At 39.7% G+C, this 14,482-nt stretch overlaps 2 protein-coding genes across 4 annotated transcripts in view; one reads left to right on the forward strand and one right to left on the reverse strand.

Moving 5' to 3' along the window:
• The window catches only part of pdcd11 (programmed cell death 11), a 29,928-nt gene extending 24,737 nt beyond the window's left edge, over positions 1–5,191 (forward strand). For both annotated transcript variants that reach the window (XM_066661385.1, XM_066661386.1), the window contains exons 34-36: positions 92–245; positions 1,017–1,182; positions 4,499–5,191. In XM_066661385.1, the coding sequence (XP_066517482.1) occupies positions 92–245; positions 1,017–1,182; positions 4,499–4,670 (492 nt within the window). In that variant the 3' untranslated portion in view covers positions 4,671–5,191. The remainder of the gene's footprint in view (positions 1–91; positions 246–1,016; positions 1,183–4,498) is intronic.
• Positions 5,192–5,219: 28 nt separating this feature from the next.
• Positions 5,220–11,959, reverse strand: zgc:175214 (uncharacterized protein LOC557610 homolog). 2 transcript variants are annotated; one of them, XM_066661390.1, is made up of 6 exons: positions 11,001–11,959; positions 8,920–9,070; positions 8,480–8,522; positions 7,913–7,954; positions 6,573–6,655; positions 5,220–6,052 (listed from the first exon to the last, which is right to left on the reverse strand). In XM_066661390.1, the coding sequence occupies exons 2-6, from the start codon at positions 9,027–9,029 to the stop codon at positions 5,929–5,931; spliced, it is 402 nt and encodes a 133-aa protein (XP_066517487.1). In that variant the 5' UTR covers positions 9,030–9,070; positions 11,001–11,959; the 3' UTR covers positions 5,220–5,928. The 2 variants fall into 2 exon arrangements, with proteins under 2 accessions (XP_066517487.1, XP_066517486.1); XM_066661389.1 differs by having other exon boundaries at positions 5,221–6,052; positions 10,715–11,958.
• Positions 11,960–14,482: the final 2,523 nt, after the last annotated feature.

Below are 14,482 nucleotides of genomic sequence, written 5' to 3' on the forward strand. Positions count from 1 at the left end.
CATAGATGTGTTTACACTGAACTGATCCTGGAACACAATGAATTGTAAAATAGTAAAAGTATATCAATATAAAATGTGTTTATTTGGGCAGGAGGCAGAGACGCTGTATAAGAACATGGTAAAGCGTTTCAGGCAGGAGAAGGCTGTGTGGCAAAGTTACGGCTCCTTCTTGCTGCGCCAGGGTCAAAGTCATGCTGCCAATGCTCTCCTCCAGAGGGCACTCCAAAGCCTTTCTACTCAAGACCGTGAGTTCTGCTTCTTTATTCCATTCTGAAGCCCTTTTCCAGCTTTTTTTTCCTTAATCTCAAAGGCCTTTTTTGAAGCGCATACATTTTGTGATGTCATTTAAGGGTGGATAAGATGGTTGTAGCTGTTCAAGCCTTGGAAGCTTGAAAATAATTTGAAAATTTGAAAATTGGGACACGGTAAAACACTGCACACTTAAACAGGTTACAAAACTGCAAGCGCAAATAATTGGCCATTGTTTGGTTGCACACTAATGTGAACCTACCCTAGATGCCCTGTATTGTTATATTTGTCAGTTGTAATTTATATAACAATGTATTGTGCACAATGCTGTAACCCGTCTTAAAATAACAAAGAAGAAAATGAAATAGGCCAATGTTGCAAACCTAATGTAAGGGTCTGCATTGCTTTCAAAATATCCTGCAAAAAGGAGGGCAGATTTCAGGAGAGAGACTGGGGTTTTAACTGGTGGAGACCTGCTACTAACACTATTTGTCTCAGAGGAAGAGAGGGTCCTGGAAAACTGCAAGCCCAAAATTAAGATGAGGAATATCTGGAGGGGTAGATTCTTGCTTAAATGACTTTCCAATAACCACACCACACCCTGCTTCTCTTGTGCCTCTTTCCCCATGCCCCAGGGTTTCCTTACACCCTGGACCCTCGTACACAGGGCTCTCACACGCATGACACTGTTGTAGCTGGTCCTTCCTCAATCTGTAATTTCTGTCAAGACTTGGGACTGATTCATATGTTCTTCCTCTCTATTACAGATGTGGACTTGATCATCAAATTTGCCCGGTTAGAATTTCAGTATGGCAATACGGAGAAAGCCAAGACCATGTTTGAAAAAGTTCTTACCAGCTATCCAAAGCGCACAGACCTGTGGTCTGTCTTCATAGATCTGATGGTGAAGCACGGCTCACAGAAGGATGTCAGGTGAGTTTTTTTTCACACTGGGAACCATCCTACATTATATGCAGTGGTTCTTAAACCATCATGTGCTCTGTTTTGTTTTTCCACCTCACAGCACATAGGTGTTGAAGTAAAATTTGTACCATCATGCAATCTCTGAGGGCTGTTGTTAAAACCACTTTTTAGGTGACGTGAATCAGGAGGGGTGACTTGGATAAAGGGGTGGTTTAAGCCATCAAAATTAGTTTACTCGCTGGGTAACAAAACATGAGCTTAGTGCTTTATTCAAAATGTAGTCTAGTCGATTGTGGGTCCCACTTCCCACCCATTTTCTTTCTTTTTTTGCACTGGAAGTACAAAGATACATTTGCTACTAAACAGGTCATTGTTTAGCACCATAAAATTAACATTACATACGAGTAAATACTATCGCAAATGCATTACGTTTTTGTCTTCTCAGACATAATTTCATCAAAAACCGTCTACTTAAATTGGTTTGAGACAAGTGAATGATATAAACACCAATCATCCACAGCATTACTACACTATTTAAAACAAAACAAAAAATACCGTAAAATTTACAGTAAAAATTTGGCAGCTGTGTTTGACAGAATTTTACCGTAAATTGAACTGTTTTGTTTACAGTACTTTGCCATAAAATTAACGAACTAACGTAAATTGTGTGACGAATGGAGACTGGGATATTGCTGTATTTAGACATTAGATATTAGCCAAACTGCATCCTATATTCAGCCCTTAAAGTAGATATTATTAAAAGGACGAAATAAATGTGTGGGATCTGGGCGCCACATTCCAGCACTCGGGAACACGGGCTGATGGTGAACTTTCCTGACCAACACACATCATTAGAAAAACACACACACACACACACACACAATCTCCCCAATGCAACCCAAAATCAAAAATTCTCAAAGACAGAAAATATAGAGAAGCAAGGCATGCAGGGAACACCGTAATGAGTCTCGGGGTGGGGGCTGGTGTATCATCAGCACTGCTGTGCCATGGTGGTGGGTGTGTTATTGTTGTTGTGCTGGTATGAGAGGATCAGACACAGCAGTGCTGCTGGAGTTTTAAAAGTCTTCAGATTTAATGCTGGACTGGTCATAGTCCAACCACAAAATATCTCCTAGCCAAATAATACCTGCTCTGTGGTGTTGCTGTTGGGTGCTGACCTACAGTCTTATTGTAGAATTACAAATTGCACATGTAAAAGAAATAATTCATAGTTATTGTATGGGTGTTTGTGGTTAATGTTGCTTCACTTGTTGTATTACATTTTGTAGCTTAAAAATGTAAAAGGTTATTTTAGAAGCCACTTTGTCATTTCTGTTAAACCACATTTATAGTAGGGGAAACTTGCTGTAAATAACTATGCAAACTAACAACTATAAGGTCCAAGTAAACCCCAGGACTGTTGTAGCCAGCCATTTAGCAATCCTGCATCTGAGGTGGTCCACAGCTGTGCAGTTCCCAAGATAGGGGAGGCCTTTCAGTCAACTAGAGCAAGCAAATCTGAAGAAACATTAGTAAATATTCACTCAAATGTCAATCTTAACGTTAAGAAAAATCCTAAAAGCAACTAATATATTTTTCTTTGGATTGAACAGTCTCCCATGGTTAACTGATCTTGGCAAAAAACAAACAAACACACAATCTTTTGTAATTCTGTAGTTAATGATCAAGTTCAAAAAACATCACTCCCTCCCCGTCAACTGCACACACAAAATGCCAGTTTGAAATTGGAAGCAACCGTTTCACTCAAATAGAGAATGTCTTTATTATTCTGTTGATATTTTAATAGGTGAAAGATAAAGTTTGAGAGAGTTGAGAGAGACAGAGGTCCTAAACTGGTGGAGGGCGATTAACCATACCTCTCACCTCACAGGAGGAAAGGGTCCTGGGCAAAGCCCACAGTAAAATGATGAAAATCTGGAGGGTAGATAATTGCTTGAAAGACTTTTAATCCACCTCCTCTCACAGCGCTTCTCCTGTGCCACCTGTTCCTTAAATGGTGAGCCATTTATATGGATACACCTTAATAAAATGGGAATGGTTGGTGATATTAACTTCCTGTTTGTGGCACATTTAGTATATGGGAGGGGGGAAACTTTTCAAGATGGGTGGTGACCATGGCGGCCATTTTGAAGTTGGCCATTTTGGATCCAACTTTTGTTTTTTCAATGGGAAGAGGGTCATGTGACACATCAAACTTATTGGGAATTTCACAAGAAAAACAATGGTGTTTTAAAAAACAAAAGTTGATTACCGACTTCAAAATGGCCGCCATGGTCACCACCCATCTTGAAAAGTCCACCCCCCATATACTAATGTGCCACAAACAGGAAGTTAATATCACCAACCATTCCCATTTTATTAATGTGTATTCATATAAATGGCCCACCCTGTACATTTTGTATCTATTTTGAAAGTTGGAATTCAGTGGAAACGGAGTGAAGAGATTTAAGCCATGTGACAAATAACAAAACATTATTGCATTAATATAAGAAACTCTGTTTTCATTTGAACAAAGAGTATAATTTACTGAAAAATATTTATTTACCAGTTAATACAACTCCCCAATTTACAAAATGAGTGTCATTGTAACAATTAACCTTTGTTTAGTTCCTGGAAACTTGATTTCATCTGAGTCCCCCACCCCACGTGCACTGATGTAGAGAACCAAATAAATTAAAAGAAGCGTACACATGCACTGGCAAACAATTACTGCGCTAAAATTCAGGTATCTCTCATTGGTTTTAATGAAATTATCACTAGAATATGGAGAACCAGAAAACAGTGAGGAACTGTATATTGGAACTAAGGGTAAAATGCAGGGACATAATCAGTGGGGACACGTGAGGTTTGTGTATTTATTTATTTCAATGCTTACTATTTGATTTATCCCCCCCCCACCAGAATAGTAACTTCTGCCTTTGTAGTTGCTGAACTGTGAGCAGGTTCTGTGGACAGAATCACATTATGAATAAGGAATAGGAAAGGTCATACATTATTTATGAGTGAGTTTATGTAGTACTTTAGTTAAGAGCGGTTTCAGGATACACTCGTTAATTACAGAACTTTGCTGCATTTCCTAAAGCTTTCGATATTAACAAAGAGTCATGTTGGTTTACAGTGTATTATAGAGTTCTGTTTTTTCTTTACGTTTCTTTGTATCAAACATTTATGTATTTAAAAAAAATATATATATATATATATATATTCTTTCAGGATCCTTCCCTTACTTGGAAGCTGCATGAACTGAACTAGGAAAGAACCTGATCCGCAGTTAAATCTAAATTTGCTTTCTGTGCTCCTCTAGGGACCTGTTTGACCGGGTAATTCACCTGAGTGTATCAGTAAAGAAGATCAAGTTTTTCTTCAAGCGCTACCTGGACTATGAGAAGAAGCATGGCACACCTGAGAGCATCCAGGCTGTCAAGCGGAAAGCTGTGGAATATGTGGCAAGTAAAGGAAGTGAAGCGAATAACTAGACATTGTGAGCTCTGCATAAAGACACTCTTAATCCAGTGGATTTGGAACCTCTTATGACGCTTCCTGTGTTTGTTTGTAGAACAGCATCACTTTTGCTTATTGGGATACTTTTTTTTTTTTAATTCTAACTGAATTTATATTTGCTCCGGTTTCCTCCACAGTCCAAAAACACACGTTGCAACAGCACCTTGTGCCCATTGATTCCAGGTAGGCTCTGGACCCACCGCGACCATGAATTGGATAAGCGGTTACAGATAATGAATTTATATTTGGTTTTTGTTTTGTTTAACCAGTCAAATGACCAAAAATTACAGTGCTAGTTCCTTTTAAAGTTGCAGTAGAAGAAGTATTAGTGACTTATGTTAAAATCGATAATGTTTTGTAATAAAAACCTGTCGTTCTCAAAGAACGTGACATTGTTTTAAATAAGTGTCAACTCAGTAACTTTCACTCAAGACTTTTAACCACAAAACATGACATTTTTATTCAAAAAACATCTAACCATACAAAATAACGAGATTAAAAGTAGGGAATGGTCACTGGAGACCTTTAAACATATTTAATAATGGGGAAGTACATTGTATCTGCTGGTTACTTGTATCTTTTTTTATTATTTTTTTTTTTATTTTTTCCCCTCTTCTTTTATAAGCACTAGACAAACCCAATTAAAGACTTGTAGTACCAGTCGAACAGACAATACACTTTCAACTACTCTCTATAGCTGTAAAACATCAGCACATGGCAGACTCTCTTGCAGTTAGACAATTCTGCTCATAGTAGAGCACTCCTTGTGAGCAGTAGTGCTTTTAATACAGATGCTCCAGTTCAGTGCTGTTCCTCATTAGCTGGTTGCTTAGACACTGCCCCCCCCCTCCTGAGGTGGACTACCGAGATGTTTACCTCCCTCTTGACCTTCGACCTTGCCTAGAACACACGCCTTGTGCCTTGCTGAATAACTCGGGTCAATTCACAGAACGTTGTTGAGTAAATCAGGGGCTATTTTTGGCTTTTGCCAATTGAGTGCTAATTCTTGAATGGAGGCAATGCAGTACACGTTGCCCCTTCTTTATGATGACAGCAGACAGTCCACTAGGCCTCCAAAAGGTTGGTGCATAATGGAGAGCTATATTTTAATCCTATCACCTCCGAAGGTGATGGGTCAGATCCTGTGTGCTCCAATGGTGGCAGTACTGGAGATGATAAACATGGCCTTTGGCCAAATTTTTTTGTTGTTGCTGGGGTTTTTACATTTTAGGGTCACACTTCTTCAGGGTCTTGTGGCCCCTCAGCGCCGCGTGGAGTGTTATCGTTGTGCAGTCGCATGATTGGCTTGTTGCACATGGGGCAGACGCTGCGGATCTCCAGCCATTTCAACAGGCACCTGAAAATAACAGTGGAAACGCTTTGAAGCATGAGACTACTGAACATTAAAAGATTGTTCAAGTGCCACAGAGTTCAACAGCAAGTGCTCCCCACGTCACTTCCTAAAAACGCTCAATCAGTACTTGAATATGAACCAGACATGTAAATAGCTAATCCAATCATCTTTCAAGTAAGCCTGACCTTGTCTTGGTGGCGACTGTGTTTACGAGCCAATTAAAGCAGCATATTTTGTGTGCAATGTTACTTTAAATCATTGAGCTATTCTTGGATAATTTGTAAGCACACCTCACTAGCATGAGTTGCAAATAAATACGCAAGCACTATCAGAAGCTGGCACCAATAAGATGCTCTTGATATTTTATCTGCTTTTAGACTAATCCTTGGCCTCCACCCAGTGCAGCCAAAACACTTTCCTCATGTCCTCTAGTTTGTAACACTTGGCAAATCCATGATACATGGTGTAAACAGTCTTCTGAAAGGTGTCTGTAAAGTGTTGCTTCAATGTTCCTAGCACTTACTTCTTATGGAAGGTGTGTGAGCATGGACACACACCCAGCTCATCACGGGCTTTAAACTCCTCCAAACACACCGCACAGGGCTGCTGCAAGGAACAGACAACATATGATTAGTTGTAAAGACCTTTCCACTTTCCCCAGACGTAGTCAATCAGCCAAGATAAAATGATACGTCTAGTGTCAGAATTTAGCTTCGTAAGATTAGAGCTGGAGCCACACTGTAATACAGCCAACATTTATTTTATATAAAATCTAAAGCTAGGAATCTGTAAATAAAATAAATAAAGGTTGCTTATGTAGCTGAAAGCAGCCAGCAGACATTTCAGGTTAAAACAACCATATTGTTCCACATTAGTCCATGACTTCAATGATAAACTAAAACTACATCAATAATTCTGTTATCAAATATAAGCAGACATTTTTGTAAAAGTGATTTTATGCTGCAGCTCCTGTAATGTTCAACCACAAAGTTGTTATTAGCTTTATATGGAAGCCCATTCCTTACCTTACTCCGAAAAAATATAGCCATTTAGTAAGTCATAATAATGAGAATATTTCTTGTAGTTTTGACATACTGTTTCATATTAACGGCAACGGTTACTATGATAGTAAGTAATTATTAATGATAAGTTTGAATTTTAAGAACCTAATTCTATAATAATGCTCCAAAATGCTACCAAGTTAGCATGAGCTTACTTACACAGTGATAGCTGGGTTTAAAAGCCCGCTAACAATTTTAGCTTCTTTTTTTTTATTATGAACTGAGTTTAAATAATTTTTAAAAAATGCTTCTCCCAAAGTAAACATAAAGCTGCATAATCTTAGTGGCTCCGGGTGTTGCTAGGGCATTCCAGGCACTTGTTATTCTGTTGCTAAGTGGTAACTAGGCAGAAACTGTATTTTGCAAATTGGTTGGTTTTGCTAAATGGATGCTACGGTGATGATATGGATTTTTTCTTTTGTGCTTGCTATGTTGTTGATAGGGTGTCTCAGGTGGTTCAATGTTACTAAGTGGCTGATAGGATGTTTCTAAGTAATTCCTAAGATATTCCAGGTGGTTGCTATGGTGGATGATCTGGTATTCATGATAGTTAAAGTGCCCCAGGGGTGACTGCAAGAGCAAAGTGAATGCTGTTATACCTTATGTCTTTTTTGTTTTGTTTTTGTATGTTTATACTCTGTTTGTATATGATCATGGCAGAAGTGGTGCACAAACCTGTGTGTAAACCAAGGCAGTTAATCGGTAGAAAGGAAGCATGCCTACGCACATCATTTCCAAAACCAAAAGGCATTTAGTTTACATATGAAACACACATTAACCACATCAGAGACTGAATACATACTCCCAGCAGGCTCAGCTTCTTCCCCGCCCCTTTCAGCACCACCTGTTAAGAGAAAACCAGGAAGGAAAATGTTTTTGAGCAAGCTGCTCTGTGTGGGCAGGACACATTGCCACCTCATCTTTCGGTTTTCTCCAGGAAGTCCATGCATGGACTCTATAACAAGCTGAAGATATTGCTCTGTACGTAAAAACTAAACCTAAGCACTTACTGACCCAGATGTCAAGGTCATTGATCTATAAGGATTTAAGATTCAGGTTCAGGGAAAGCCTGTAAAGCTTAGACTGTTTTTATGGTCACTACATTTGACCAACTGAGCAGGAATTATCGAAAACCATCTGTAGCATAATGCAGCGAGAAAAGCTTATATATGCAGAAAAGAAAATAGTTTTTTGCTGATTGACACCATTTTACCAGGCTCTAAGATGTTCAAACTTGTCCATTTAGCTCCCAGACATTTAAAACGACTACAAGTGCATTGTCAGCTTTAAATACTTCTACATTAAAGCAGGGCTACAAGGTTTTCTTAGGACAAAACTTTGGAGAAGTCTGTTAGCTTTAATAACCTACCTCATTGTAACTGTACTGCTGTCTAGTGTCTTGCTGTTTCAACCTGCAAAATAAAATAAAAAAACAAAGGCATGATCACCAAGTTTCATGTGCCAAGACACAGCATACAGTTCTGAAGCAACCATCTAAAATGGAGAACTTGTTTCATAATAGAACAGTGATCCATGACACTGATTCTTATGAATTTTTGGTAATACATATTTACCAAAAATGGTTCCTTAAATTTGAATCTCCTGTGGGTTTTCACATTGTGCTAAAATTTCCCTCTAAACGGACCGACAGGAAATGATTGCAAAATAACACAAACTTCATCTGAATCAATGTTGGGAAACACAATGAATGTCAAAGTGTTATACCGACAGGCTGTCTGAAACCAAGTGTGGGGGTGTGACCTCTCAACAGAACAGGTAACATTACAGAGTGAGCACAGGTGTTTGTACCTGAACAGGTAGCAGCAGAATATCACGCTGAGCATAAAGACAAACAGACCGATGCCCAGGACGATGACATATACATTGAGCGGCAGGTGATACAGACCCTCGGACGTCATATCGCAGTCTGAACGCTGCAGCCCTAGACCACAGAGGCAGCCTAAATACACACACATTCACATAAACATACAGATAAGTGGGGGATATTGTAGAAACTTTTTATCCTCAAGTATCTCAGACATGAATAATATATTTTTATATAGATAACTAATTAACACATGCTTATAACTCCTGTGTTTATAAACACAGCATTCTGCATCACTAACATAACACACTTGGCTTGAATGAATGGCACTTTCTGGTTCACATATACCACTAAAATACCACCACTAAAAATACTAACAGAATTGGCATTGAGCATTTTTGCGTTTGCTTGTCTCAATTGTGAAATAGTCCCATACTGCTTAATATACTCTCTATTACCAATACATGTACTTTTTTAAGATGATACAGATCCAGTGTCAGTACTGATACCAGTGTACACCTAGCCCATAGCAGCTGATTTGGTTTATCATAAAAGATAAGATGCTAAATCCAAATATTTATCATCTAAAGCCACTGGCTTCTGGACACTGCCCACACGCTGGGTGGCAAGGGTAGAGTCTGGGTAATTAGCTATGCACAAATCAAACATGGTCGACTGTGGCACCACCTCCAACAAACCGCCATCTGGCCCTTTAGAGAAGGGGGCAGGCAGCTGGTGTGTATGTGTGTGTGCGTTGTAAGGATCTCCATTCATACATAAGGAATTTGGAACATACTGCTAAACACCTTCATTCATACAGTAAAAACTTGCTGAAGCTGGTTGCTTACGTTCTTTGTAAAGAAAAACAAACAAACAAAGTAAGCAGTAAGAACAGAGGTGTTTATAGAAATTCCCCAGACAAAGCTTTTACTTTAACTACTGCAGGGGGGGATGGGTACCTAACACTGGGATTACTGTAAACTTCGGTAATTCTGGAGGCTGTAGGTAGGGGTGAATATAACAGCAGCTTTCATAGACAAAGACAGCATCATTATTTTATGCTTATGCTTCAAATCTGCGAAAGACAGCATAAGAATTTTTGTTTTATGTTATATATTTATAAAAATGTAGCAGTGCCTGAAAATCATGCTTCATCTTATTAAATCATACAAAAGGACATGCTATGAAACATATTACACCTGTTTCCAGTATATGATTTTATTATAATTATTAGACTATATCAAGAGCTGATGGGTTTATATAGTCGCCTTAATCTGGGTTTAGGAGATGGGCCCATCTTAGGCCATAAAGCGTGTGTTTTAATATAGTCATCACCACATCCCTTTTGTTGGTAAACAGCCTAGGCTATGACAGATGAAATGTTACAGTACAACAATGTTTTTTGAATATAAAATGATGAATATAGCCTAGCCCTGACATAAGTGCAAACAGATGACATCAAGGACCAGAGAAATACTAGACAGAGAATAAGAGTAGATTTAACAGAAATGAATAAGGTGATTCAGAATCGATACTGGACTTGAATCCACGTAGTCGTGTGTAAACATGAAATCATGGAGGCGAATACTAGGCCTATGAGTCAGTACGGCAACAGTTTAAAACGTCAGCTTGCGTTCCCTAAGGAGAGAGTTAAAGGAAGGAAAACGGCGTAGACGGTAACACAGGGTGTAAACACTGAATGTGTGAAAGCCACGGCTGTGGGGAAGGGTGTAGTGGTCTCTGAAGGTTGAGTTGAGTTGGTTCAGTGCAGCTGCTCACCGTTACACCATTGGAGTGGTTGCATGTAACTCGACTCCGAAACGTTAGCGTTAGCTCGGTATGGTCAGGGTTTCTGAGGTGAAGTGAAGGCTGAGAGAGTCCGAAACAAACGCGCAGCCTCACACTTTTCCTCCAGACGAGACTGTCAGCCAAACGGCGAAAGCAAACCGTCGAGTCCTCTTTATTTTTCCTGTCAGATGTAGCTAACGGTCCGAAGTTACAAAAATTGCGGAAGCTCGAAGAGAAGCTTGAACCACTCACTCGCCCACACTTGAATTGTCTTTACCTCATTCGTTTCCTCGTCTCATTTTTTTTTTCTTAACTCGTCGTGGATATTACACACAAAAAAGAATTACTATTATTAGTTCGTTGTTGACAAACGGTTGCCTTGTGACAAAGACAAAGAGCTTGTTTTCATACTAACGTCGACGGTGCCCCTATTTGTTTTTCTAGGCTCTGGAGAAAGAAAACAAGTCGAGGTCCTGACAGAAAATAAGCAGCAACATCAGAGCACGTTTAGTGTCGTAGCCACAGTTGGACAGTTAGATGGATATTGAGTACAATTCCTTGATAATGACAGCCTATGTGGACTTTTCGGGTCTAGTGACCTCCAAAGAGCTGTCCCAACTATTTAAAACACAAAGGCATGGTCCAGGGCAGTGGAGGGGCGATGCTCCATTTTGGAGGAAATCCCTTTGAGAAATGGTCTTTGTCCAGCTTCACAAGCCCTATCTGTCACAAAGGATTTGGACCAGCCTCGTCCCTCGTTGATGTCATTCTCCTTTTTCCAGAGTCCTGCGCGCCCTCTGTCTCTGTCCGTCTTTCTGAAAATGGCTGATTCGAGAGGGATGTTCTTTCAAATGCAGGCCTCCTTCCAAAAAACAGAAACAAAAGGAAGCATACAGACCTATATTCCACCACCCTCCAGCTCGCTTGAGGCTGGTATTTCTCTTCACTCTGTGCATCTGCTTGTATGCAGCCTATGTGGGGGAGTGTTTTTCTCTCCGCCTCAAACCATCTGGTCTCTGAATCCTTCCTTCTTCAAGAGGAGGGGGGAAAAAAACAAACCCACAATGGCTGATGATAGATTTCACTTCATCCAGATTTCCTTGTTCTTGCGAAAGGGTCCTGGGTGGAGTATGTGTATGTGTCAGGCCCCAGAGTATTAGCTCCTCTGTTTCTTGCTCCGCTTGCCTCGGCCTCCCAGCTTCAGTTTGTAAACAGATATGTGCTCATGTGATCCCGGGTTTGCCTCGCAACTCCGCTCACCCACTCTTTCTCTCTCTTTCTCCCTCCCTCCCTCTCCCTCCTGCCGTCCTGCGTGCTATTCCCCCTACTCCAATCTCTCTCTCGCTCTCTCTCTCATCTTTTTTTAGGGTTGACTGCAGAGGATGACCTCTCTCTCATTGTATCAGCAGCAAAAGACAGACTAGATGCAGCAAGAAAAACAAAACACTGATAGATGAAAACAAAACATGAAAGAGAGAAGGGAAAAGGGAGAGGAAACATTAGAGTGAGAGTGACAGCCAGAGACCAGGCAACAACAGCTCAGAAGCTGTGCGTATTACAGTTTGACCTACTAACTGTCTGACATGAGCCTATACTGCTCTGCCTTGCTCTCGTGGATGAATATAAACATGTCTCAACACATACAGAAATGGCTTAACAAAGCCCACCCCCTCGCTAGTAAGGGATTCTGTCCGCTTTAGACCTAACAGCTGCTGATAGTGTCAGTGTACATCCCCCTCCGAGGCATTTTATCTCTGCCGAGATATCGGGACTATATGAACTCAGTGCTGTGCTGTCACTATTGGTTTCATTAGTGGCCACGTAATATACCATTTATGTTAATGTTGAAATAATGATATTAACTGGACAGTAACAAAAGCATGCACATCTTTTTAGGTTCTGTAATATTTTATTGGACAAATGTAAACAAGATTGCTTTTAGACAATCGGTATATGGCTGAATATAAAATAGGAATAGATTTTTATTTGACCATTTCTTAAAGGAAACACTCAATATTATTTTTACCTTAAAATTACAGCTTCAGAGTCATTGTGATTATTTACTGACATGTAATAGAGAGCCTCTGTCCTTGCCACTCCAGGGTCAGCACTGCAGAAACCGTAATATTTAACTTTAAAAGGAGGGAAGGAAACCAACCCCTATAATGGCGCATTTCCACTGCATGGAACCTACACTCTACTCGACTTGGCAGGGCTCTTTTACTTTTCCACTGGCTAAATGTAGTCAAACATGCAACAAGTAAAATGGAAAACTGTTCTAGAGCTGTATTCAGTCCAAAAAACAAAAACAACACGCAAATACACAATGAGTAAACAGCGCGTAACTTTACCGCTGCCTTTGTTTTGGTTTTCAAAGCCAGTGATTCCTGTTATGGCGCTTTTCCACTGTATGGAGCCGGCCTCACATGGTGGACAAGCACCATTAGAGACAGGGTTTTTGCAACGTCACCGGCTTCATTTCACTGGGGAGCCCTGCCAGTGGAAAAGTGCCAAGTTTAAGCGTGCCGAGTCGTGCAGAGCCAGACTCATGCGGTGGAAAAGCACCATAATACTCCCTCCCCCTTGATTTCAGGACAGTGCTGTAGAAATTAATTGCACTCTGCAACTGTAGGGGGAGCTAAGGAGGAAAAATACCAAATCTTACCTAGTGTTCTTTTAATATGTATTTAAATACACTCTGTAGATAAAATATATATGATCACCGTACAAATCCCAAATAAATTATTGCTGATCTACGAAGAAGTTCTTTCTGTTTGTGGATAAAGTAGTGTGGATCTCCAAGACGACTTTGAAATACGAATACTATTCAAGTGTGTGGTTGTGTATTTATTTAAGAGCCTTTAAATGTTGCCAAAAAGTATCAAATGATTAAAATAAAGTAACACAATTAATAACATGAATGTTCACTATATTTAAATGATCACTGTTGTGAATAAGTGCCACAATAGTTTAGTATAGGTCTTTTCTCACTATACATAAATAACTACTGTACTAAACTATGCCCTCTGCTGGGATCAGTAAAATAGCACTCTTTGTTCTCTCATCCACTTGAGACAAGGTTTGTTTGTTTGTTTGAAGGCGTCTACTAGCCAATATGTTAAAGTGAAACTTACCTACAAGAAAACAATAACAAAACATTAATCAGTATTACAATCAGTTTATTTCAGTGCAGCATTTACCCACAATAATAGAACACAAACCCATTCAGTTATATAAATAACTAGATAATTAAATATCCCAGCTATCAGATCGAAGTCTACATGTTCACTTTGAGAGGTGAACAAAGGTAGACATGAACAAAGTGACCTTGTTTCTTCATCAATATGTAAAGCAGCATGACTCTACTATTGCCTCTCTGCCCTAATTTGCAAGACACAGAGTCAGTGACATGGGTTTACAATACCTACATGTTACAGTGAGAGTGGTAGGCTTTGATCCTTTTCCTAGACAATGTGATGTTTGTGGACATTTGCCTATGGATGGCTAAACTGCTCTTGTCAATGGCATGTCCCAAAGATGAAAGTGCTCTATAGAGGGACAACACCCTGTGATGCACAGCTAGCCATAACAATGGAGGATCAGTATCTGTTGGAACTATAAACAATGTCTAATAGTAGTCACATGAGTAATCAAATAAATGGAAATTCTCCTTTAGTTATCACTAAGGAAGTAATGTGTTTAATATGTAGATGCATATAGCGCCTAAATCTGTGGTAGTGTGATTTGGCAGTGAATTGC

The sequence above is a fragment of the Hoplias malabaricus genome, chromosome 2 (genome assembly GCF_029633855.1).
Source record: "Hoplias malabaricus isolate fHopMal1 chromosome 2, fHopMal1.hap1, whole genome shotgun sequence".
Taxonomy (NCBI): domain Eukaryota; kingdom Metazoa; phylum Chordata; class Actinopteri; order Characiformes; family Erythrinidae; genus Hoplias; species Hoplias malabaricus.